General features: G+C 44.3%; 1 protein-coding gene across 5 annotated transcripts in view; it reads right to left on the reverse strand.

The window, feature by feature from the left end:
* STIM1 (stromal interaction molecule 1) overlaps window positions 1–27572 on the reverse strand; it is a 195054-nt gene that overhangs the window by 15214 nt on the left and 152268 nt on the right. For all 5 annotated transcript variants that reach the window (XM_041729991.1, XM_041729992.1, XM_041729993.1 and 2 more), the window contains exons 4-7: window positions 22391–22502; window positions 18835–18950; window positions 8076–8253; window positions 3871–4048 (exon numbers count right to left, since the gene is read on the reverse strand). In XM_041729991.1, the coding sequence (XP_041585925.1) occupies window positions 3871–4048; window positions 8076–8253; window positions 18835–18950; window positions 22391–22502 (584 nt within the window). The remainder of the gene's footprint in view (window positions 1–3870; window positions 4049–8075; window positions 8254–18834; window positions 18951–22390; window positions 22503–27572) is intronic.

Genomic DNA, 27572 nt, shown 5'->3' on the forward strand with positions numbered 1-27572 from the left:
ATCTTAAAGAAAATACAGAGAAGATGGACACAACAGATGGAAACATGAAAATTCTGGGCAGGAAACTAGAATCTACAAGAGAGTAAAATGAGCATTCTAGATCTGAAAAATATAGTATCTGAGAATAGTATCCCACTGGATGGGTTAAACAGAACAATGCTCACAGCAAGAATACAGGACTGGAGAATCAAAGATAAATCAATAGAAAATAACCAAATCAAAGCACAGAGAGAAAAAAAAAAGACATAACTAAGCATAAGAGACGGCTGGACTCCAGTTAAAAGGTCTCATGAATATTGGATTCCCAGAGAAGAGGAGAGAATGGAGCAGAAGCAATTTGTTAATATGAAAGAGAACGTGAATTCTGCAGCCAGTGGGCAAAATGCTCTGTATGTGTCGATTAGGTCAGATTGACTAATCATGTTTAAATTTTTTACATCCTCACCAATATTTTTGGCTGCTTATTATTGACAGAGGTGTTTAAAACTCTCTAATTTTTATTATAAATGTGTCTATAACCCTTTTAGTTTCTTCAATTTTTGCTTTACATATTTTAAATCTATATTGTTAGATGTATGCAAATCAAGTCTTGTTATACGTTACTGTTGGATTCACACATTTATCATTCTTGTCTCTAATAATACTTTCTGCTCTAAAGCTTGCTTTGTCTGATATTAATATAGCTACCCTTGCTTTATTTTATTCTGTGTTTGTATCATATACCTTTTCTCATCCTTTTACTTTTACATTTTTTGTATCCCTAAAGTGTGCCTCTTTAAACAGCACATATCTGGGTTTTATTTTTTATCCAATCCAACACTCTTTGCCTTTCAATTGTATTGTCTGCTCTGTTTGCATAAACCAAGTCTCAACACATTCGAAAGAACTAAAAACATTGACTATATGTTCTCTGACCACAGCAAAATTAAATTAGAAATCAATGAGAAAGATAACCAGAGAAGCCCTCAAGTGTTTAAAAATTAGGCAACACACTTACCCAAAATAACCATGGGCCCCCCTCAAAAAAGTGCAATAGAAATTAGAAAATCTTTTACACTGAATGATAATGAAAATATGAAATACCAGAACTTAGTAAATGCAGCAGCTAACGCAGTGCTGAACTGGAAATTTATAGCTCTAAATCCCAATGTTGGAAAAGATTAAAAATTTAAAATCAATAACCTCTTCTTCTACCTCAAGAAATTAGAAAAATAAGGGGCACCAAGCTGGCTCAGTTGGTGGAGCATGCAACTCTTGATCTCAGGGTCATGAATTTGAGTCCCAGGTTGGGTCTAGAGATTGCCTAAAAATAAAATCTTAAAAAAAAAAAAAAAAAGCTAGAAAAATAAGAGCAAGTTAAAAATTGTTTTCAGGGATCCCTGGGTGGCGCAGTGGTTTGGCGCCTGCCTTTGGCCCAGGGCGCGATCCTGGAGACCCGGGATCGAATCCCACGTCGGGCTCCCGGTGCATGGAGCCTGCTTCTCCCTCTGCCTATGTCTCTGCCTCTCTCTGTGTGTGTGACTATCATAAATAAATAAAAATTAAAAAAAAAAAGTAAAAAAAAAAATTGTTTTCAATGGGCATGCCTGATGGCTCAGCGGTTTAGCGTCTCCTTCCGCCCAGGAGGAGCGTCTCCTCCTCTCCTTCCTATCCTGGAGACCGGGGATGGAGTCCCACGTTGGGCTCCCTGCATGGAGCCTACTTCTCCCTCTGTGTCTCTGCCTCTCTCTCACTCTCTCTCTCTTTCATGAATAAATAATTTTTTTAAATTTTTTTAAAGGTTAAGATTTCTACACTGAAAACTATAAAACATAGCTGAGAGAAATTTTAAAAGACCTAAATAAGTGACAGGATAAACAATGCTCATGGATTGGAAGAACTGTTTGGTTAAAATGTCGGTTTTCCCCCACATTAATCTATAGATTCAATGCAAAAACAATAAAAATCCCAGCAAGGCTTTTTGGCAGGGAATAGAGAAGAACAATAAAATGACAAGCTAATTATAAAAATGCAGGGGATCCCTGGGTGGCTCAGCAGTTTAGCGCTGCCTTCAGCCCAGGGCTGGTCCTGGAGTCTGGGAATCGAGTCCCACATCTGGCTCCCTGCATGGAGCCTGCTTCTCCCTCTGCCTGTCTCTCTCTCTCTCTCTCTCTGTCTCTCATGAATAAATAAATAAAATCTTTAAAAATAAATTAAAATGCAAAGAACTTAGAAGAGCCAAGGCCATCTTGAAGAATAAAGCTGGAGAACTTACTAACGATATCAAGCCTTAGTAGAAGACAATGTGGTATATGGATAGACAAATGGACATAATAAAGTCTCTACCCGAAAAAAAAGAACCTTGACTTCTACCTTATATCATACACAAAAACACAAATATATAAAGAACTCTTACAAATCAATCATGAAGACAGACAACAATTTTTAAAATGAGATTCCCAAACAAAATGGTCAATAAATTCATGAAAAGGTGTTTCTTTTCATTAGTCGTTAGGAAAATGAATATTAAAATCACAATGAATACCACTAAATCCCTACCAGAATATGTAAAATTAAAAAGCCTAAATAAAAATACAAAGTTTTTAAGGTTGTAGCTCAACTAGAATGCTCACACATTGCTTGTGCTAGTATAGACTGGTCCAACCATTTTGGAAAACTGGCAGTTTCTAATAAAGCTAAATATTTAAATTCCCTATTATACATCCAATAGAAATAAGTGCTTATGCTCACCAAGAAACATGTGCAAGGAGGTTCATAGCAGTGTCATTCATAAAAGGAAAAAAAAAAAAAAGAACTGCAAACAACCCAAATGTCTACCAAAAGGAGAATAAATAGAGTATTCCCATACAATGAATTATTACTTAGCAATACAAATAAACCAACTACCACTACACACAGTAACATGGATGACTCTCACAGACATAATGCAAGTGAAAGAAACCAAGCATAAAGAAAAATACTGTATAATGCCATTTATTTGAAGTTCAAAATCTGGTAAAACGAATCTGGTTTAGAGATTATAACCATAGTTCTCTTCGGGTGGAATATTGACAGGGGGCAGAGGGAAGCAAAAGTGAGCCTTCTGGGGTGCTTAGAAGATATTCTGGGCATGCCTGGGTGGCTCAGTCAGTTAAGTATCTGCCTTCAGCCTAGGTCATGATCTCAGGGTTCTGGGATCGAGCCCCATGTGGGGCTCCCTGCTCAGCAGGGAGTTTGCTTCTCCCTCTCCCTCTGCCCCATCTCCCCACTCAGACTCTCTCTCTCTCTCAAATAAATAAATAAATAAAATCTTTTAAAAAAAGATATTCGGTATCTTGATCTGGATGGTGGTTGTACAGGCACATGCTTATGTGAAAGCTCTCCAGCTGTATATTTATGGTTTGTACATGTTATGTAAATACTTCGATAAAAAAGGAAGAAAATAACTGTTATCCCCTATTCTTTGAAAATCACAGTGACCATTTTTGGGGCAACTTTTCCACTACTCTTACTGGTAAGAGTCCAGTGACTCTTTCTTTTTTTAAGATTTTATTTATTTATTCATGAGAGACACAGAGAGAGAGACAGAGACATAGGCAGAGGGAAAAGCAGGCTCCCCACAAGGATCCTGATGCAGGACTCGATCCCAGGACACTGGGATCACACCCTAAGCAGATGCTCAACCACTAACCTACCCAGGTACCACTCCAGTGACTCTTTTTTTTCCCCCCCAGCCTCCAGTTGACTCTTGAAGATATTCTTTGAGCCAGATTTCAAAGTCCTCACTCATGAAACTTCCAGCTAGTCTTCTGGCCCTGGCACTTTTCCCATCCTATCCCCCCCAACACTGCCCCCCTCCCTGGGCATCCAGGAATTTGTATACTCTCCTACCTGCTCCAACTCCTCCTCGGCATATTTTTGGCGGCTCCTCTCATTCTCAGTGCCTTCTCGCAGCTCTTTCAGCCGCTGGGCTTCCTGCTTGGCAAGGTTGATCTCATCACGCAGCTTCTTCTCCAGATGTACCTTCTCCACCTCTACTGTGCGGTGCTCCTCTTGGGCCTTGTGCAGCCTGTGGGCGATGCAGGCAGGTGGAGAAGGCCATGCAGGGGGTGCCAGCCAATACACCACAAGTCGTGGCATCAAAGAGGTCAATGAGGGCTCTGGCACTGAGAAATATTCTCCCTGTTTTGTTGGCTGACTCTGAGTTAGCTCAGGGCCAAAAGAAACCACTGTGGCTACCATATTTCTTATGTTGGCCACCATTTTTGCTGCCAGTATTCAGGCTGGGTTCCTGGGTATCTGAATCCTTTCTCTGAGGTGTCTCATATACTAAGATCCTAACAACTACTATTTTACAGGGTATTTCCATGTGTCCTCCTTGCAGATAATAATATATCATTATCAGCCTAGGACCAGTCTGGATTTAAGACTTAGAAAGAATAGAACTGAGACTAGAATTCCAATCTATAGGACTCCAGAGCCATAGTTATTCCTCATATCTCAAGCTATCTGGAAGGTTCAGTAAATGTAGAACACCCTGCTAGCTAGCCCAAAGATCCAGAGAAGGCACAAAGGCTGAGACAGGACTGGGGCGGTAGCAGTGGGATAGTTAGGAAAGACAAAAAAGGAATCATTGAGTAGCAACTCTGAGAGTCCTAAGTACCTGTTCCCAGAAGCATAGAAAAATGAAATTCATGCCAAAAGGGCTGGGCAGGGCTTGGGACAGCCCCCTGCTGCCCCCAGGCCTGAGTTTCCATTCTAAGTATCTTTCATGGTGGGTAAGATATCAAGGGCTCAGCTATAATGAAAGTATAGCCTTATACCCACCCACACATTCCCTGTTCACTGACAAAACCACCCAGCCTCCTTCTTTCCTCCCTTCCTTCCTCTACATACCTAGTTAATCCACTCTTTGATTCATCCATTCATTCAACAAGTACTCTTTTGAATGCCAAGCCCTCACTAAGATGAGTGAGAAAACTGTCCCTGCCACTGAGGAGCTCACAGTCTAGTCCAACACAGACAAGTAAACAGATAACCCTACACAGTGTGAGAAGTTCTAGAACAGAGAGACATGCAAGATGTTGGATGAGCCCAAAGGATGAAGTGATCAATTCTGCCTAAAAAGGGTCAGGGAAAGTAAGAGTTTGCTAATCCCTCTGGAAGAAGGGAAGGACTTGGCCACTGACAGGTCTTCCTATCTTAGTAAGAAACCAGGGACCAGGGTAGGAGGTGAAAGGATGATGAAGAAAGCAGTGATCTATGGCTTAGACACAAGATGCAGAAGGATACGCTACAGAACACAAGGGACTCCCAGAAAAGAACACTGACCATTGAGCTAAAATAGAAGAGGCCGAACCAGAACTCAACCTCTAAACCCTGCCAAGTCCAGATCTGTCAGTGGCTGAGGCCTCAGACGAGGTGGTGGGACAGGGAGAGATGAGGGGAAAAGCTCTGGGCTGTAAGTTTCCTGCTGACAATCTGCAGTCTTCCACCCACTTTGTCCCGGGAGAGAAAGCGAGTCGAGCATCCTCGAGGTACACACCAGGTGGCGCTACAGGCATGGCTAAAACCGAATCAGAGGCGCCATTTCCCGCCCCCTCTCCTCGGTGGAATAGTGTTCTTCTGAGACCCAACTGCCTGAAATTACACCATTAGGCATGCAGTTCTTCACTAAACAGCAGCCTCTTCAGGAAAGCCTCTGATCTGTCAGCCTTGTCCAGATAATAAGGAACTCCTTTAAAGTACAATCAAGAAACCTGACCAATGCTTATAGTCCTAACAAGATTTGGTAGAGATGAAAATCAATAAGTACTACTGGGAGCAGAAATGAGCAAACACATGCACAGTCAAGCCTTGCCCCACTCCATCTCCTCCACAGAAGACTGAGAATCGTGAAGGCAGCAGTCAGCAAGACAAGTAAATAAATGAGGCAGCCTGGCTGCCAGCCCTGGCTCCAAATAGCTGTGTGACTATGGACAAGTCTGTTCCTTATACCAGGCCTGTTTCTTCATTTCTAAATGGGAATCAAAGTCCTTGCCTCAAAGAATTATCTTGAAATCCAATGAAATCCTAACTGGAATGCATATGTAGCATTACATTTATTCACCCAAAGTATCAGGAACTCTGTTTAAAAAAAAAAAGGCTGTGCAGTGGCTGGCAGCACAGACCCATTAGGGTAAGAAGGCCGAGGAGGAATGCATGTGGACTCTGGACATGGTCAGAGGAAGATTTGTGTATGCATGTGTGTGAGCCTGTCTCTGAGTGTGCGCACACATTTGTTTCTCTAAGTGCCACAGTGGTCACGAAGCTCTGGAGGCCCTTGGGGAGCAGGGAGGGCCGGGAGCTTAGTTTTATCCCCAAACTTGGAATGTCTCCTGCCTAGATTCTTTGCCTTTGGAATGAAAACAGTACATGCTTTTCAGACAAATGAAGAATGGGGACTGCCCTGACAGCAACATTTAGCCCCATTTGGCAAGGGGCCGAGGAATAAGGGGCCCAGAAAATTAGCTACGAATCAGTTCAGAGATAAAACTCTGCTTGCCTTCTAGAAACTCAACCAATGGAAATGAATCTCATAGGGCTGCCTTTATTGAGACAGCTCCCTGTAGATATCAAAATTCCTGGCTCACTACTTACTGCTATGTGACCCTAAGCAAAGCACTCACCCTTTCTGAGCCCTCATCTCCTCAACTCTACCCACCTACCTAACACAGTTGTATGATTAAAAAAATAATGCATTTAAGTAGTTAACAATACCTAGCTCACAAGAAATCCTTTCCCCGCCCTCCAAAGAAAGAGTATCATTTAAAAGTCACAGAACAGGGCCAGATGTCATTTCCTTTTTACACAGATTCCTGCAAAGACTTCCCAACTGGAATCCCTAAGCTGCCAGAATAACTTTCTAAAAGACAGTCCTGAAGTAGATCCCTCCTCTTCTCAAAAACAAAACAAAGCAACAAACTGATAACCTGCATTAACTCTATACTGCCTTTTGCATCTTACTAAAACTTCTCCATGTGAATCTTAAGGAGCCAGGGATCTGGCCTCATTCTCTATATATGCAACCTTAACTACCAAGAACCTCTTCCCCATCTTTCAAGGCCGCCCTCTGGAGTCTACATCCACTATCTCCTGCCTCTGTGCCTTTCCTGTTCCTCATCCCATCGGCAGGCACCCAGTCACTGCACTGTTTGCATTCACTGCTCCTTCCTATGTGTGAGCTCCGTTGCCCCAGGAGCAGTCAATTCCTTATAATCCCCAGCACACCCCTGGTTTGTAGACCTCAGGAAGTACTTAGGTTAACTTACTGGCTGACATCTTCTTTTCATGGCTAGATCTACGGTAGTATTTAAGCCAGTATTTAAACAGAATCCAACTATCAGAGCCAGAAGGCCATTAGCATTCTCCTAATTCAACCCCTTCCTGTTACTGATGAGGAAATAAGTACCAGAGGGGAAGGGGATTTACCCAAAGTCACATAACAAGTGAGTACTTCTAAGATTTAGATTCCATACATAAAAAATTAAGGATGCCTGGGTGGCTCAGCGGTTGAGCGTCTGCCTTTGGCTCAGGGTATGATCCCAGGATCCGGGATTGAGTCCCATATCAGGCTCCTTGCAGGAAGCCTGCTTCTCCCTCTGCCTGTGTCTCTGTCTCTGTCTCTCTCATGCATAAATAATATCTTTAGAAAAAAAGAAAAAATTAAAAGTATCAGGAAGACAGACTTGTGAGGTCTCCTTGGGGAACAGTGAAAAATAGTTAATTTGTCTATTTCTATGGGAAGGATGACACTTTGGATGCAGGGGGAAGGATGACACTTTGGATGCAGGAAGAAGGACAGAATGGGCAAGACATCCAATCAGGGAAGCTCAAGATCTCTGACAGAAAAAAACTTTTACCCTGGGGAGAAATATTTGACTGCACAACAGCAATGACAGGAACCTACGCCTGCAAAGCCATTATGGAAGTATGGCATAGCCCAGGCAGCCACTTAGGCCTGGTCTTGGGGGCAAGATGCCCCACAACCTGGGTGGAAACAGGAGGCTCCTGAGACTTGGCAGCACCATGGCTGAGGGGGAAGGGAAGGACCTTACCTTTCCTGGAGGTCATGCAGACTCTGCTCAGCTCGGTGTAACCCCTCCAGATCCTTCATCATCTTCTTCATGTGCTCCTTTGAGTAACGGTTCTGGATATAGGCAAACCAGCAGCCACCCACACCAATAACAATAGACACCACCAGCATGAAGTCCTTGAGGTGATTATGGCGGGTCACTGCCAAAGAGGAAGCCATGGTAAGTCAGGTTGTCTGCTGCACACTTAGCTTTCAGACTCCACTGCATCCCCTCCTGCATGTAGCCTTCCCACTCCAGAGGAATTATTCTCTTCTTAGACACACACTTGCTACATACTAGTATAGTAAGCTCTCTGCCTACTTTGGAAAACATGAGAAGCCTAAGAGTGGTACAGGAAGCTTATTAAATCATACGACCCTAGTAACTTGTGCCTAGTTGGGACATCCTAGCTACCCTAGCCTATAATGAGCCCACGCACCCACATGCAATGGCTTCTGTCTTATGGGCTAAGCAATGCTGGAGTGCTAGAGTACAGAGAAGGGGACAATTGGTAAGAGTATAAAGCAATATCGCTAGAGCTTGAGGCCTGGTTGTGGGACTGAAGTTTCTGTAAGAGCTGGGTCTCCTGGACAACCTGGCTATTCTAGGTACGAGATGCAGAGCCCAGATCAGGTAAAGGTCTGCAAGTCATATCCGTGGAAAAGCATCTCTAGGCTGTGGCTCAAACCAGGACCAAGTACAACAAGAGTAACATCAAGAGGTTGGAATATATAAGATACTGTACGTGCCAGGAATAGAGGCACAGATCTACCTCCGGAGAATGCCTGGAGGCAATCTGACAAAGTGTTGGTGGCTGGGGTTCAGAGCAAAACTGAAAAGCTGAACAAGGAACAACACCAGAAGCTAAGTACAAAAGCCATGTCCTGAGAACTGAGCCAACCAGCAGAGGGCCACTCCCAGAGCCTGCCATTGTTCCTCACCTACCAGATCTGGGCTCTGAGCCACAGCACAGGAGACCAGAAGAGACACAATAAGGAGAGTAGGGCCACCACTGGGGCCCCTACCTGGGTTGTATTCAACTTGGGATAGAGAAGCCGTTGGCTCAAAGGAGCCCCGGATGTGGGAGTCAAGGAGGGGAGAAACAGGGAAAGACCTCCTGCGCACAGGTTACCCTCAGGTTGAAGAAGGGGGAAGGGGATGGATGGAGAGAATCCCAGGGCCTGATAAGGACCAGGGGCTGAGGTGAATCCAAAAGGATCCAGGGGGAGCCACCAAGTCAAGGCAGGGCCTAGATGGCAGGAAGAGACACATGTGGCTGGAAACTACATGAAGCTGAGGCCCAGTTGGACAAAAGGGTTATATTCATAGTTCCTGATTGAAAGCCGAGCAGCAGGACATGGGGACGGGTGTGGGATCAACGACAGATTAGCACATCCTATTTCCATCCAAGGGAGGGGAGTTACGAGCTCCATGGCAGCCCTGACTTCTCTATGTTCATGCCAAACTCTCACAGAGAAAACTGAGGGTCCCTTGGTGGCTGTCCTCTAGCATCCGGGTAGGCCAACCCTTCCAACCAGAGGCATGTCTTTACTCTCCTGTCCTTCAGGTCCCAAGAAGAGATGTGTCTGCAGCACAGTGAACCACCTTTCTTTCTGGAATACACCGGCCTCCTACACAGCTTCTACCAGAGGTTGGGGTGTTCTTCATCTCCCCTGTTTGTTGTGGTCTTTAAATCTAAGCTTCCCAAGGTTTCGCAACTCCAACACCCCCTTGACATTCCTACCAAAAGTCAGAGGTCTTCCTGTTCAAACAGCACCTGCCCCCTATTATCCCCAACACTCCAAAGTGCTGAAGGTGGGCATGTGGAGTGGGCGTCTATCTGTTCTATTCGCTCTCTATCCTACGTTGTCCAGATCAATGTGGGACAAGAGTCTATTATCTTCTCCAACTTCATATTCTCATCCAAGTCAGAAATACAAATCCTGAATGACCAGGGCCACGGATAGGATTTGATAGTCATCCCCCTCCTCTAAGGCAATACTCTTGCACCTATCAGTACCCTCTGGATCTCTTCAACCAGTTTTAACTCCACTTAAATATACAAGCATCTACTCCACACACCCTTGTCAAATGCATGGCTAGAGCTCAAAGATACTGCCTGTGCCATCTCATGAGCTTCCAAGCTTGGCAGGAAGAAAATGAGCCTAATCTGGCTGATTGATTCTGTGGCCCCTAGTGATCATCACATGTCTGTGTACCAGTGCCCAGCACAGCGCTGGCCAGCTCATGGACAGATTCAGTAAATATTTGTGGAATTCAATCTTTACTGATAAGTATGATTGTCTCCGTCTCCTTAACCCACACAGGAAAGGAAAGGAAATACAGAAGATATATAATGTATCAGGCAAGGTGCTTACATCCACCAGTTTGGATTCTCACACCAACTCTAGAAGGCAGGGTATTTGTATTCCCACTCTAGAGACCAGAACACCAAGACTCCATAGGAGCACTGCCTTGCTGGAGTTCATGAAAAGTGACAGAGCTGAGATTCAGATCCAGACTTGCCTGACCACATGGCCTTTCTGCTACACCCCACACTCTCATTACAACTTTCCTACTTGTGTAGAGGGACTTCTGCTTTATTACATGCAAACATCACTCACCACAGAGACGATCCCTGTAGCCTGAGTGTGGTTGTAAGAGTTCCAAAACCTGAGTTTTTCTCCCAAAGAACATCCTGGGAGCTGACTGTGGCATTGCCATCAGGACAGTGAATACCTGAAGGCCAAATGCCAGGCCTTTATGGTTGAACAGAAGGCCTCATGTAGACATATTGTTGTGCCATGGAAAGAAGCATCCTGCACTGAGTCTTAGGGAGTCCGGGTTCTATGCTTGTCTCTGCCCCATCCGGATCTCTGCTTCCTCAGCTCTAAAATCCATTGTCACACAATTACTAACGAGATCAAGTGCATAGTTATGAATGAGAGTGCTCTGAGGTGTTCTGGAAATCTTCAGATGGACATTTCCAGTAGGTAATTAAGAGGAGAAGTTTAACTCTGGAAGAAGATGTGAGAAATATCAGGTCCCCTCAGTGGAGCCTTGGATTGAACCCCACAGTCCCAAGGGAATCTGCGACGTTAATTTTATGTGTTAACTTGACTGGGCTAAGGGATGCCAAGAGAGCTTTCTGGGTGTGTCTGTGAGGTTTCTTTAATAATAGATTAGTATTTCTATCAGTTGACTGAGTAAAGGAGACTGTCTTCACTAATGTGTGTGTCATTCAATCATCCTCAGGCCACTGAGAGCCTGGATTGAACCAGAAGGTGGAGGAAGGATGAATTTGCTCTCTCAGCTTCAGTTGAGACATCTGTCTTCTTCTGCCCTCTTACATTAGCACTCCTAGTTGTTGAGTCTTTGGACTCAGACTGGGACTTATAGCACCAGCCACCTGATTCTCTGGCCTTTGGGCTTGGACTTACATCATCAACTCTCCTGGTTCTCAGGCCTCTATATTCAGACTGAATAGTACCACTGGCTTTCCTAGTTCTCTGGGTACAGATGGCATATCATGGAACTTCCCGGCCTCCATAATCACATGAGCCAATTTCTATAATAAATCTCCTCTTCTCTCTCTCTCTCTCTCTCTCTCCCTTTTCCAGGTTAGGTTTCTCTGGAGAACCTTAACATAGAATCTATAAACTGTTATACCAGAAAAAGAGGGGAAAAGGGAGAGTCTAGTTCCTGCTTTACTAATGATATACTTCTCCCCATCATAATTTCATTCCCATTCTTCACTTCCTACCACCTTCCCAGTCCCGTACAGGCTACAGAGATATTTCCATTCCTTCTCTTCTAACTAGGATTCCCTGACCAACCCACTCTTTGGACAGGTAAACATGGGATATCTACTGCTATCTCAAGGACTCCTTTGTGTGTTTTTCAACTTTCATGGTGATTGCCTTCTGATAGTCTGTGAGTTCCTTGGGGCCAGGGCACAAGACTTATTTCTCTCCAAAGACTCCTACTTAGCACAGAGCCTGACCAGAGCAGATACTCAGCAAAGGTGGAAAGGAAAGAAAAAGGGAAGAAAGAAGGCAGATTTTAGCAGGAAAGGGGGTATAATAAAAAGTGCATGTGAAAGGACAAGGAGAGTATGACTAGCTGTCCTGCACAGCCTCTACAAGAGCTCAGCTCTCAGAACCCACCCCCTACCCAGCAAGCACAGCCAGGGCAGATGGACCCTGGAGCTTTCATGAGAGCAGGTGTGGCTGGCTAGGTGAAGAGAGCTAACCCAGGGAAGCTGGCTAGGACCTGGGGAGCCAGAGGGTGGCAAGATTCCCAGCCTGAGTGCTACAAATAGATTTTAGCAAAATGAGGTCAATTGTTAATACAATCAGGCCTTAGGCAAGGGAGGAGGATATAAACAAATGAGATGCTATCATGTTAAGAGATTCAAGAGTAATCAGGTGAGAATTTTTAGGGTACAATTAGTGTTGAGAAAGTGAGCCTCCAATCATTATTGCTTTCTAGAATCCCCTCTCCTCATCTATTCCCTACACCTTCTCCACTGCCCACAATACCCTGCCCCTGGCAGATAAACCTATCCATCCCTTACTGCCAAACTATGTGCTAGGAATTTCTTTTGTCATTTACATAGCCTACTGTGCTAAGGTCTGTGATGAACCTATGAGAACATTCTTAGACCCTCTTGTTTTCTGGTTAGAGTCCAAAAAGTGCTTTGGCTGACTCACCAGTTCACAGAAGACACTCCATAGTGTTCTTCCCACAACCAAGCTGGGCCAGACTCTTCTCCCGTCTCCCCTGTCCTATAGCTCTGAAGAGGCCCAGCCTCCTTCTGTAAAACTTCTAGCATACATTTCCTGACACCTACTCATTGCTGGGCCATATGCTGAGTTATGACAACAGATGAACAAAGCTGTCTCTACCCTCAAGGACTTCCCAGTTTAAAGGGTAACAGGAAAACAGATTATTTCTAAAAAGGGGGAGTGGGGAGTACAAAGGGGGAGTACAAAGGGCTATAGGATCCCAGAAGAAAGTAAGAGGGAGGGTTGAACATGCCTGGAAGAGTCTAGAAGGGCATTCTGGAGAAGGCTTGAAACGTGCATTGAAAAAAAGAAAAAAAGGGTAAGGATAGGGCTGACAGAGAAGAAAACAAGCTTTGCAGGAGAGGAGCCACTCCTGCTTCCAGGAGACTTCTCCCCATTATCTGAGCTGCTGAAGAAGGAAGACAAGGTGTAGGCTTGCTGTCTTCTCCACAACCCACCCCCCTCCCACCCCAACAACTGCTCTGCAGGCCTCTCTCTACAGTCTTCTCAATATCCCTGCTGAAAGCTCAAAGGCAGCTTTAGCCCCCAACCCAGGATTAACCACAGTAGGCACAAGCTAAAACCATAGTGACCATTTATTTAGAGGAAATTAGGACATAGGGAACCTGAGGAATGTACCCAACGTCACAAAACCATTGAACGATAGAGCGAGTTTTGATTTCAAATTGAAATTCTTTCTATCTTGCTAGCTGTACCAGAAGCGGAGGACAGGACAATGTAATACACAGAGCAATGAAACAGAAGTCACAGACTGGGTCTGAATGACCTCTAAGAACTCACTTCATCGGGCAGTCCCGGTGGCGCAGCTGTTTAGCACCGCCTGCAGCCTAGGGCGTGATCCTGGAGACCCTGGATTGAGACCCAGGTCAGGCTCGCTGCAGAGAGCCTGCTTCTCCCTCTGCCTGTGTCTGTGTCTGTGTCTCTGTCTCTCTCTCTCTCTATGTCTCTATGAATAAATAAATAATCTTAAAAAAAATAAAATAAAAAAATTATTAAAAAAAAAAGAAAGAACTCACTTCATCTCCTGAGCCTCCATTTCTCTGAGAAATTACCTGCAGAGGAGGAAAAGCCCCCTCAATGAATGAGCGGATGCCTCCACTGCAAGCTGCCTTGGGACTTAGCATGTCAGAGCACACCTAACACCTGCCCCTGGCACTGTTAGGAGAGCCCCATATAGACACGCAAGCCTAGAGCCAACTCTGCCGGTGGAGAAGACCGTAAAAGGCCAGGTGCTGCTCTGCAGTCCTGGTGGGAGGGCTGAGATGCCTTTGACTGTCAGAAAATGCCCCCTGAGGCACTCCATTGCCTAGCCAGTCTGATCCTTCTTCCCCATCCCCAAGTTCTGAGGCCACTGTGGACAGATGGACCCTGATCACTCAGCAGTGATCTGTAGCCTTCCTGGCTACAGCACAACAAACTTTTGATCTGAGATTTCTCAAGCTTTGACTGATGGCAGATTTTCACTAAGGCTGGGCAAGGTAGTCATGGCTGGCAGCTAGCTGAACCTGGTCCAGGTTCTCTGGGGTGTTTATCTACTACCTGCCATCTGGTGAGCCCAAAGAACCACAGGCTCAAAAACTCATCCTAGGTGTGGAATCAGGTCTGTAGCACCGGCCATCACTCTGAAGTCCTGCATGCGTGTTGGGCAGGGAACAGCAGTGAAGTAGGGATTTTAGCCCATGCTCAGCTGGGAAAACAGAGCTGGAGGGACATAGATCAAGGGATTCTTTGCAGTTACCCACCACACTGGGCTCCATCCTTGTAGAAGTCTCCTGGCAAAGAGCTTCCTAGTATTTTCCTCAGATTCCATCTGGCAATTTTCAAAAATTTTCTTTAACAAGCCATCAGGAAAATAGAAAAATAGCATTTGCCATCAGAACAGGTGTGGGATTCCAAAACCTTCACCCCCAGGAGTACACTGAGCTCTATCAGTGAATGAGGGAGCCAGTAAGAGCCTTAATGACCAAGCCCATCTTACAAATAAGGAAACCAAAAGCTAGGTAGAACTGAATTGCCAAAGGTTACTCGATAAGGCAAGGGCCAAGCACCGATTCCTAAAAGTACAGATTACAGACAGCAGAAGGAACAGTCTTCTTGTTTTTTATCCTTTTACCAGGACACTTATCAATCAAAGGGTTTCCCTTCAAAACCTAGGGAGTGTTCACCTGAAAGGAATCAAAGATCCTTAGCTCAATTGTTTCATTATACAGATCAGAAAACACATCCTGAGAAAAGTGACCTATCCAAGGTCACACAGTGAGTGGAAATTTGGAAGAGACCCAGGTACTTTACTTTCCTAAATTTTATAAGTTCTCTAAATGGAAGTCTAAGAGTTACAAAAAATCAAGCTCCACATGTTTTATTATTATTAAGATATAATTCATCTACCCTAAAATTCACTCTCTTTAAAATATACAATTTAGGGGTAGCTGAGTGGCTCAGATGATTAAGCACCCGACTCCTGTTTTCGCTCAGGTCATGATCTCAAGGTCCTGGGATCAAGCCCAGGTTTGAGCTCCCCACTGAGCATGGAGTCTGCTTGAGATTCTGTATTTCCCTCTGCCCCTCCCCCAACTCATGCATTCTCTCTAAAAATAAATAAATCTTTAAAGAAAATAAAAATTGGTGCATCCAGGTGGCTCAGCTGGTTAAGCGTCTGCCTTCAGCTCCAGCCATGATCCTGGGGTACTAGGACTGAGCCCTGCTTTGGGCTCCCTGCTCAGCGGGGAGTCTGCTTTTCCCTCTCCCTTTGCCTACTACCCACCCTCCACCCCCACCCCACCCCCGATTGTGATTGCACTCTCTCTCAAATAAATAAATCTAATTAAAAATAAAATGTACAATTTAGTGGTTTTATATTTACAAGGTTGTGCAACCAGCAGCACAATTTTAAAACATTATCATTACCCCAGAACAAAATCCTATACCCCCTAGCAGTCACTCCCCATTTCTCACTTTCTCCAGGCTCTGCCAGCCACCAATCTGTATTCTATCTTTATGGATGTATCTATTCTGGATACTTCATATAAATGGAATCACACAATAGGTAACCTTTTATGTCACTCGGCACACACTCCAGGTTCTGTAGCATGTATTAGAACTTCATTCCTTTCTGTGGCTGGATAATGGTCCACTATATTTATATATTCACATTTATTTAGTCATTTGTCCACCTATGGACATTTTGGTTATCTCCACCTTTTGACTACAGTGAACGGTGCTGCTATGAATATGTGTACATGTACTTGTTTGAATGCTTGTTTTCAATTCCTTGGGTATACTCCTAGGCCTGGAATTCCTGGGTTATATGGTAACTCTATATGGTAACTTTTTGAGGAACAATCACACTGTTTTCCACAGTAGCTGAATCATCTTACATTATCATTAGAAACATATGAGGATTCTAATCTGTCCACACCCTTGTCAATACTGGTTATTTTCCATTTTTTGTTGCTTTGTTTTTAAGGTACCTAACCTAGTGGGTGTGAAGTGTCTTCTTAGCTCTAGTGCCTCTATTCTGCCTATCTCAGAAACATTGTTCTCAGCTGACCTCTGACTTCCCATAGGTAAGGTCACATATAATCTGCAGGCTATTTGAAAGGAGCCTAGGAGAAAATACCCCTCCCCATCCTGGTATGAGTCTAACCTGCTACACTAGGGCCCCTCTTGCTGACTCTGATGCCCTGGGCCCATCGCTCTGCACCTAGGATTCTGCCTCCCATGTTTTCCAACCCTGGCTGATCTTTCCAGTAGAATCATTGCCTATTTTAACCTACAGTTTCTAATGTACCCTTTCAGATATGATAAATCCTATTTTAATACGGATAACAGTCTGATAGTATGTCTCAGAAGACTAAAGAAGACTTTCAGGCTGCTAAAGGCCTCTTCTTCCTGGCAGGCAAAAGAATAGAGCCTCTGCAGAAGTAGACGAGCTTTGACTGCTGGGTTTGATTCTTCTGATGCACGTGTTCTTGCTGGTGTATACAAAGAGAGGGGCGTAAGCTGTTCATAGGAACAGTCTGATAAAGCTCCTTTCCATCTTTTAAGACTCAGCTCAAGAATGATCTTCTCCATAAAGCTTGCTGGACTCTGAAAATTCATCCCTACTTGGGTGCTCCCAGATGAACTCTGTTAAGACTTCCATGATAGCTAGGACACTGTATTTGTTGGTCATTTACTCTATTGTTGACAGGCCTATCTCCATTTAAATGGAACTTCATGAGAGCAAGGACCCTGTCATGCATATGGGTATACAGTAGTAGCTCAATAAATGTTAGTGAATGAAAGGCCTTTGCTCAGTACAGACAGTGAGCCTCATATAAAGGCTAGAGGCATTCATTGTGTCCTTTATTCAAAATTTGTAAATGAATGGTAAGCAAAAATGTGTCCTAAGACCAAAAAGAAAGAAATAAAAACAAGCAAGCAAGAGAAGAGGAGAAAAGAAAAAGAAAAAGAGTCTTCTCCCATGCTGCTTTGTTTCACATTTTCAAAAGATACAGACCTTCTAGAAAAGGCAAAACTATGGGAAAGGAAAAAAAGACCAGTGGATGTCAGGAGTTGAGGAGTAGGGAGGGATACACAGGTAGGACACAGAGGATCTAGAGGGCAGGGAAACAGTCCTATATGATACTGTATTGATGGTGGATACATGTCATTATACATTTGTCCAAACCCACAGACTGTGCAACACCAACAGTCAACTCCAATGTAAACTGTGGACTCTGAGTGATGATGATGTGTCAGTGTTAGTTCATTAATTATTGCAAATGTACCACTCTGGTGGGGGATGCTAACCATGGGGGAGGCTATGCATGTATGGGGGCAAGGGCATATAAAAAAAAATTGTGTATCTTCACTCAATTTTATGCAAACCTAGAAATATTCTTAAAGTTTATTAAAATTAGAAAAAAAAAAGTACAGATCCATCTACTTCTATTGAGACATCAGCTTGGGCACGTGCCAAGTCAAATGCATGGATGGGAAAATGTTCTACACCCTCTGATCTTGCTGCCAGCTGCTTCTCTAGACTAGTTCTTGGTTCTATAACATTCTGCTGCTGGCATCCTCAACCAATGCCAGTGGCTCCCAACGGGCAGGAAGTGGGCCCAAAGAGCCTGCTTGGTGAAGGCTAATTTTCTAAGAAATCTTACCACTTTTGTTCCCCCTGAGTTCACTTAGAATAAGAGAAAGGATGGCAGAGTTGGCCATTCCCACCTTGGAGATCTCCAGGAATTAAACTACTCTCAAGTAACCCCTGGTGGAAGAAATTACTCCTTCCTTAGGCCTGAGTGTGTCTCTATGATTCCATGGAAGCCCACTCAGTCCTCTCTCTTGACTATCCAAGAACACAAGATATTCAGCATCAGTTTATACGCTCTGCATGTCCACAGTAAAAGCAAGGAACAGCTAAATGGCATTCAGACCCTATGGGTTACCTGTTATCCCTGAGCATACCATTCATATTTTAGCCTTTGTATTCTTGCTCCCATTCTTTCTTCCACCTAAAATGTTCTCGCCTGCCTTCTGCATGGAATAAAGCCCTACCTATCCTTATAGGCAGAGGTCACATGCCACCTCTTCCATAGGATACCTTCCCTAATCCTCCCTCTGGACCTCAGAAGCAGTGTGTACCCCTCTGGAACATTCACTGTATCCCTTTAGGGCAGAATATGATTCATCCAGATCTTCCTATAGGGTCCAGCACAGCACTGGCACAAAGCAGGTATTTTCTTAATGTATCTAATGAATGGACCGTGATATCTGGCTGGATTAAAATATAAAACTATTTGAAATCTCGGATTTTCATTTCTCAGTGGAAAGAGTGGAGATGTTGCCTTGCAGGTATGCCTAGGTGACCCAGGCCCTCAACCTAGCCACCCCAACAGCCTTGGGTTCCATGGCACATCAGCAGCACTTCTCTCCACAGGACTCACAGAGAGGAGGCCCGAAGAGCACTGTGTCCAGGGCCTTCAGCTGCAGCTTCTGCCGATGGCTCCGGTCTGTCATCTTCAGCACAGTCCCTGTCATGGTGGTGTTGGTCACAGCAAGCCTGTTGAAGCAAAGAGTAGGGACTCAAGTTTCCCATCAGTGAAACCAGGTAGGAGATACTGGTAGGATTACCCACCTCCCCCCGGAACACTTCCATGACTTCTACTCTTGGTGATAGCTCCCCTCTGTGCTCTACAACACAGAGTCTATACCAGCGGTTTTCACACGGAGTAAGGAGGGACACATCACACTTACCAACAATATGTTCACCCTTATCATCATCATACATCATCTCCTCAGAACCCTACTCTCTGAGGATTATCCCTCTGTGACCATTCCCACACCCAACTGTAAATTTTCTGTTGTGTTTCTCCTGCAAGGGATTATCCACCATATACCTGTCCCACACTCTCACCATTTGTAAATGCGTTCCCCTGCCCAACCCAGGTCAAAACATCATGCCACATGACCCAGTGATTTTGAGGGCCTCTAATCCTAAACCACTGCCATTAAGTATAAACCTACTGATGACAAACACTGCATTAGTCTTGTTACCTTGTATTTGAGTGCAATTTACTCCCAGATTATTGTAATTTTTTATGACCTTCAACATACTATTCATGATAACTCTAATAAGAGAGGACTTGTAAACAAGAAAATAACCCAGGAAAAACTGGACTTTGTTTTTTTTTCCACTAGAACACGGTGGGTATAGGAGGAGATGGGTATAAGATATGAAAGGTTATCAATCCACTGGTCTGGGTCCCATACATGAGCATTTACCATTATCCTACTCCATAAAGTTAGTGCTCTTTGCTGATGCATAGCTTTGTCTCCTTGGGTAGAAAAGAGGCTTCTGACATAGTGGTGTGCGATTTATACTCCTGCCTGGGCATGCAGGAACAGCTACTTCCTTCTCTAGCCCTGGGAAGCAACGAAGCCTACCTAATTTAAGAGAGGCAGTGAGACACTGTGATGGGGGATAAGGGGCAGGAGAGCTAACTTCTGGTCCCAAATGAGTCAGCAACTCACTTGTCTGATCTCTCCTCTAGGGCCGCATTTTCCTTCTGTGTAAATTTATGTAAAATCAGACACTTCCTACAAGCCTGAGAGTCCTTGGGGTTCCTCTTTAGAGAGAACATTTCTACCAGGTGAACTTGCCTTCATCTAACTGATCAAAATAAGTGTCATCTTTTCCACAGTCCATTCATCAAAGAAAACTATGAACTGGAATATTATCTATTTCTGAGCAATGAGAGAAATGAGAAAGGAGCTAACATTTACTAAGCAACACCTGTGTATCTTGCACTATTCTGACACTTCACATACAAAACCTCATTTAGTCCTCTGACTTTAAGAACACAGTTCTCTCATTAGCTTCTTCAGAGATTAAAAAAAAAAAACAAAAAACTGAGACTTAGGGGCACTGGGTGGCTCAGTGGTTGACCGTCTGTCTGCCTTTGGCTCAGGTTGTGATCCCAGGGTCCTGGGATCGAGTCCCATATCAGGCTCCCTGCAGGGAGCCTGCCTCTCTCTTTGCCTGCATCTCTGCCTTTCTCTGTGCATCTCTCATGAATAAAATAAGTAAATTCTTTTTAAAGAAAGAAAACTGAGACTTAGAGTTGAGTAATTTGCCCAAAGTCACACAGCAAGTAAGCGGCAAAGGCAGGAAACGAATTCAGATCTTCCAGATTCTTCGCCTTATGCCATGCTGCCTAGTGGTGGGCTGAGAACCATTGCCACTTCATCTCATACTCCATGCACTGAAGGCTCCTGCTGCCACTAAGGTGCCACAGCGTGGCTTCCTCTACCCTTCTGCCTGGCCTGGCTGGGTCTGGCCTGGGATCTAATCCTAGCTACAAGAAGGCTAAGTGAGCCCATGACCTGATAACTGACTTCTTATCCTATGTTTTAGTTTTAATCTAAACCAGAGCTATCCCTTAAGATGGAAGTGGCCAGGAATCCACAAGGCAATACTGCTATTTCCATGGGTAATGAGAAAGAAACCTAAATCCTGGAGCTTCATGGTCAGTCATCTATTTAATTACCTGTCTCTTTCATTAAACATGGAATTCCTCAAGGTAGCTGGAGTCTAATGCATTTCTTTGTCCTCAAGGCGCAGGATAGAACCCTGCCCTGGAATAGGTGACTGGCAAAGTTTTGTTAAAGAGAACTACTCTGAATACTTCCAGGAAGCTTATCTTCAACTACATGGGGCATGAGGAAGATACAGTGGAAAAATCAGGGCACTTAGTACGAGGTAGATCTGGGTTCAAATCCCAGCTCTGCCACTTACCATTTGCATAAATCAAAATATCTGAAGTTCAGTTTGCTCACCCAAAAGGTGGGGTAGTTAATTCCTTCCTCCCAGAATTGTGAGAAAGGATTCTATAAGAAGATGTACCAACATCAAGATTATTACTCTCTCCAGAATAGGGATTAACTGTGAAGAGAAGGCTGCAAGCAGCAGAGGAGGGAAGAGCCAGCAACTAGGCCTGGACAGCAGTGTCCGGTAACTCAGGGGCTGGAGGCTGCAATGTGTGGGCATTCCAACAGCTCCACCTTTCCCCTTTCCGCTTTGCTGAAGCTCATAACCAGATGCACCTACGCAGTAAGATGACAGATTATACATAATCAGCACTTACCAGACAGTGAGCCCTTTGAGGGCAAGGGCAGGCTGTTGTCATCTTTATCCCCAGCACCCAGCACAAGTGCTTGGCACAGAGCAGGTACCCAGTAAATATTTGTCAAATGAATAAGTAAATGGATTAATGACTGAATGACACATGGCACTAGTCTGACATAACAAGAAGCCCACGCAGTCCTCCATCCCTTCCCCTCTCCCACCGCAGGCCCTGGCATACTGTGCCTGTGAAGGAAGCAGAGTCAGGGCACCACAGCCCTTGAAAGAGTCACTCCAGAGAGGAGGCTGGGGCCAAGGGAGTCAGACCCACCTCATACCACTTCTTTAGAGCAGATATACTGTATGTGGATAATTCAGGGGAGGCTAACAGAGCCCTGAGGCTCCTGGACAACAGAAGAGGCAGCTGCTGGGGAGACAGCAAAGAACAAAGGCTTTGAAGTCTACCCAGATCGAGGTTCAAATCAGTTTTGCTTCTAACCAGCCAACTTGGAAAAGTTACTTAGCTGTTTCTGCCATCTATATTCAATAATACCTACCTTACAGGATTGATGTAAGAATTAAATGAGATACTGCATACAAAATGTTGAATATGAGTGCCTGCCATGTACTAAGCATTCGATAAATGACAGCTATTAGTACTATTCCCAGGCTCAACAGAAATACTAAATAAGAGAATGGATGTCAAGTGACAGTCATGCTTTATAGCAAGTGCACAACAGATGTGAGAAGAGTAGAAGTCTACAGATTGTCCTGAAAGTAGAACCTCACTTAACTGACCAGAGGAACCTGAAAGTAGGCTAACCCCAGCCTATTCCCTAGCCCCCTCCCCAAGTGAGAGAATCCAGTCTTCTCCTGACCTTGGCATGGCATGGCCACTGAGCTGCAGCTTCCGGAAGGTCTCCTCATATTGAGGCAGCTCCACATACGTGATCAGCCACTGCACCACCTCATCCACGGTCCAATTGTACACTGTGGGAAGAGATAAGCAAAGCCTTGACTCCAGAATGCAAGCACTACTGCAACTTACCATCATAGTCACATTGGCCTTCTCATTGCCTACGTGCTTATGTGTTTACCATCTCCCTCTCCCACAAAATCCTAAGTATGAAAGGAGTACATATTGTACTTTTTATTTGGCCTATAGGGGATGGACTTGCTCTTCCACAATTCCAGTATTTGGGATGAAATAATCCTGAGCTATAATATAATAGTGATAATAGGGATGCCTGGGTGGCTCAGCAGTTAAGCATCTGCCTCCAACTCAGAGCGTGATCCTGGAGTCCTGGGATCGAGTCCCATATCGGGCTCCCTGCATGAAGCCGGATTCTCCCTCTGCCTATGTCTCTGCCTCTCTCTGTGTGTCTCTCATGAATAAATAGTATCTTTAAAAAAAAAAAAAAAGAAATGATTAATAGCGATAATAATAAACACCATCCTTTACATGGCACTTACTATATAACAGGTACTGTTCTAGGCACCTCATATATATTAACTCACTAATCTTCCTAACTACCATGTGAAAGATAGGCCCCATTTCATCCCTATTTTACAGATGAAGAAATTGAGGCACAAAAATATTATATAACTTCTCCGAAGCCGCCCAGCTAGGAATTGGTAAAGCAAATGTCTGGACCCAAGCAGTGTGGCTCCATACCCTTGCTATAAACCATTATATACTCTTGTGAACTCTCTCTCTCTCTCTCTCTCTTTCTCTATTTGATTGATAGATGATGGATGGATGAGTGACATTCAGGATATGTGTATTAGATGACACCCACTCATACCAGCATGCTGAACTTAAAAAGCCCGGGAACAACGGAGTGTCAGCAAAAAGATACCATTTTATTGGATTTGAAACTTGCTTTTATTTAATGTATAAATCTGTTTTTGTTTATATTTGTATACAAATTTTATATAGCAACTTAAACCTCATTTTATGTTTATACACATTTAAATAATTATTATAATAAAAACAATTCAAGTCAGAATCATAGGTCCAAGATAAATTATTTCCCTTAAAAGGAATTTGTACATTCCTCAAGTTTGAAAACCACTGCTGTGAGTAGCAAGAAGCCAAAAAAGTTCTGGAGCAGAATGAGATGGTGAGATTTCTCACTCTCCTCTCTTAAGGTCCATGTCTTTTCCAAAAACTGCCTTTCATCCGAATGCTGTCCAATTTCCTCTAAAAGTCAGACAACATTGAAGACATGGACTATGTCCTATTCATTGTTACCCAGCCCACTATCTCTAAATAGAGCCACTCTGAGGTGTCTGGGTGGCTCATTTGGTTAGGCGTCCAACTCTTGATTTCGGCTCAGGTCATGTTCTCAGGGTTGTGAGATCAAGCCCCGTGTCACCGGGCTCTGTCAGCAATTGGGAGTTTGCTTGAAGATTCTCGCCTTCTCTTTCCTCTGCTCCTCCCCCTCTCCCCTGCACTCTCTTTCTCTCTCTCTAAAATAAACCAATCAATCTTTTGAAAAAATACAATAAAACAGAGCTTCTTATATAGTAGTATCCATAAGAATTTACTCAAAGAATAACTACCCCCACATGAAGAGCTCCAGAAACCTTCTGACTGGGGGCTCCCAAACAAACAACAATCTCCTTAAACAAAGACATTCCTCCGATAAGCACACCTCAGATGTTGGGCTGTTTCTGCCCCTCTCACATAGGCTGAAGAAGTTGGAAGGCTGGACCCACCCCTTCATTCTCCTACTCCCACTACAGTGAGGCCCAGCAAGGGGTGCAAAGCAGGCACTCAACTCCGACATCCTGTGTGAAACAAGGTCGAAGGTAAATATGCTCCAATCTCATAATGTCCAAGAGGCTACCAGATCTCAAGAGGGAAGTTCTGAAGCTGGGAGACTTCACAGGTGCCTTAAACTATCTGCAGAGACACACAGGAGGGTGAAGGGGACGGGGTCTGGGGAGGAAGTGAGGCAGATCTAGCGTACTTAGACTGCATCCCAGAAGACAAGATCCCAGAGGCTTAGACATTGCTTGCTTAAATTTCTAATTCCCAGACTAGAAAATACTGAAAGAAGAGAGAAATTAGGGATCCCTGGGTGGCGCAGCGGTTTGGCGCCTGCCTTTGGCCCAGGGCACGATCCTGGAGACCCGGGATCGAGTCCCACGTCAGGCTCCCGGTGCATGGAGCCTGCTTCTCCCTCTGCCTGTGTCTCTGCCTCTCTCTCTCTCTCTCTCTCTCTCTCTCTCTCTCTCTCTCTCTCTGTGACTATCATAAATAAATTTTTAAAATTAAAAAAAAAAGAAGAGAGAAATTAATTTCCAAGAGCTATGTTCAAATCCTAGGGTTTGGGGAAGGAGGCATGATAGAGCAGGGTTAGAAAAGTAGGACATGTTAACCTTTTATTCCGGAGAAGGAACATATATGCCTTTGTACACATTCGTAGGCTCGTTTACCACACTCCGGAATGTCAGGTAATGAAGGTGTAGTAGAGTGACACACAGATAGGATGCAGACAGACAAGTACTAGCCTGTGAAGTACGGACAACAACACGCTCCCGCCACTGCTGCCAAGGGCACTCAGCTGCCTCTAGTACAAAGGGGCCTTTCTGCTTGGCATGCAGAGTGGAAAGAAGGCCACTTTTTTGTTGCTAGAAAGGCCTGAGGCTAGCTGTGCTACAAGGGCCTTTTGTCTACTGGGGGGATGCCTTGATAGAAGCCTGAGCATAGACTGCCTGGTGTGCAGGATACCCTCTAGCTGCACCGCCACTCCACTGCAGCAGGGACAGGCAGCAGGCATTCTAGACCAGGCTTTCTCAGCTGGCACCACTGACACTTTGGACAGGATGATTATTGTGGGGGCTGTCCTCTGCAGCAGAGGGTATGTTATACAAAATCCCCAGCATCTACCCACTAGATGCAGCATGCTGCCATTCATGACAGTCAAAAATGTCTCCAGGTACTGCCAAATGTTCCCTAGGGGACAAGACTACCCCCACCCCACCCCACAGCTGAGAACCACAGCTCTATGCACTACATTAAGTGAGACAAGAAGGTAAGGGGGCTGCATCCCAATGAGGATGGACTTTGAACATAGCCCTTACTTGGGAAGCTTTTGGGAAAAGGACAATGGCTTCAGCATGTCAGGATATATCTCAAGGTAGTTGTTGTTTTATGTGTGTGTGTGTGTGTGTGTGTGTGTGTGTGAGAGAGAGAGAGAGAGAGAGACAGAGACAGAGACAGAGACAGCGCACACGTGCATCCTCTCTGCACATCATGCTGTTACCTAGGCAGATGCCCTATCAACGTAGGCTTGGCAGCATTAGGTGGCCATCCAGAGTCACTGCAGTCTGAGAGAAGTAAGCCAGGATGTGCTGCATTGTCAGAGAGCAACTCCTGTGTCCCACTCAGTAGCCAAGGCGAGATCTCAGGGCCTCTTGCCCCTAAGGTTCAAGTACCTAAAACAAGTCTTGTTCTGCTTTCTCATTCCAAAAGAGAAAATGGGAAGAATCTCCAAGCCAAAGTGAGTAAGAAGGTAACAGCAAGTACAGAGGGCTGTGGCTGTCAGTAGAAGGACACAGAATTTGGCAAGGAAGGCTTAGGACAGATATAGTCTCCAAACGACTCACATGTCCAAATCCCAGGAGGACATGCAAGCAAGAAAGAGTTTTCTTTTCTTTAAGATTTTATTTATTTATTCATGAGAGACACAGAGAAGGAGGCAGAGACATAGGCAGAGGGAGAAGCAGGCTCCCTGTGGGGAGCCCAATGTGAGATTTGATCCCAGAACCCCAGGATCACACCTTGAGCCGAAAGCAGACACTCAACCACTGAGCCACCCAGGCATCCCAAGAAACATTCTAAGGTCCCGAGCCTCTCATCACCCTGGGACTGTCCACGAGGCCCCTGGAGAGATAAAAAACTAGATCTTTCGGCAAAATGACAGACAATGCTACACAGAGTCAGAAAAGGCCAATCCCCAGAGTTTTCTGTACCAAAGAGTCCTTCATAAGAGACATCTATAAGGTGGCTAACTCCATAGCCTCCAACCCTTTTCATGACATACTCTAACTGTATCTTGAGCATAAATCGCCAATATATGACTATCTGTTTATAAATTAGATTCATGTACTGACATTAGGCATATTGTAAAACATACACAAAAATCAAAGAATGAGATAAATGTAATATAAGTACAAGCTATAGTATTTCCTTGTAGCACCCCAGCTGATTGTCTTGTACAGTTGGAAACCACTGGGCAAACAGTTGAACTCAACCAACATCGATGACCTGAACTTCACAGCTCTGCCCTGGATGCTGCCTCTGCTGTAGCTCTTAACTCGGCAGACCTTATATAGAATCATCATCTTGCACTATTTTCTTATGCATCCTTGGACATTGCTCTCAAATTTCTAGGTCTTTGCTATTTCAAGAAAAGCTCTTTTCCCACTTTGTAGCCTGCTAAACACCAATGAATCCTTAAAACCTAGCTCTAACTGTTCACTTGCAGAAACGCTTTGGAGCCCATTTCAAAATCCTCTCTTCTGAAATCTTCAAAATAAAGTAAGTACTAGCTCTCCCTTCTCTGCTTACTTAGTACTTTCTTTATATAGACTTCCTTTCTAACATGTATGTTATATTGGTATTACTTAGTCACATATCTCTCTTCTCCATTGTGTTCTAAGCAATATGGTGGTAGGGAGCACATCTTTTCTATTTCCACTTTTCCCAATATCCAACAGAGGGCTAGATCATTTGAAATACTCTGTAAAGTTTGCTGGACAAAAGAATCAATATAAATGAATGAATGGACCAATGAAGGCAATCTATAGGTCCTGGATCACTGGTAGCACATCCTGTCAGGATTTCCATTACATTTTCCCACCAACAGCATCACTTTTCCCCACAGACTTCTCATGGAAGTAAAACACTTATCTTATGCATATCAGCAGAGAACTCTAGAAATTGGTATTCAGATAGGAAAAATCTATCTTAGCCTCCATACTATGTTTTATAGGTAGGTAGGCAGGGCCTTTTCCATTTGAGAAAGATTTTTATATAAAATGAGTAAA

Source organism: Vulpes lagopus, chromosome 15, assembly GCF_018345385.1.
Source record: "Vulpes lagopus strain Blue_001 chromosome 15, ASM1834538v1, whole genome shotgun sequence".
NCBI classification, from domain to species: Eukaryota; Metazoa; Chordata; class Mammalia; order Carnivora; family Canidae; genus Vulpes; species Vulpes lagopus.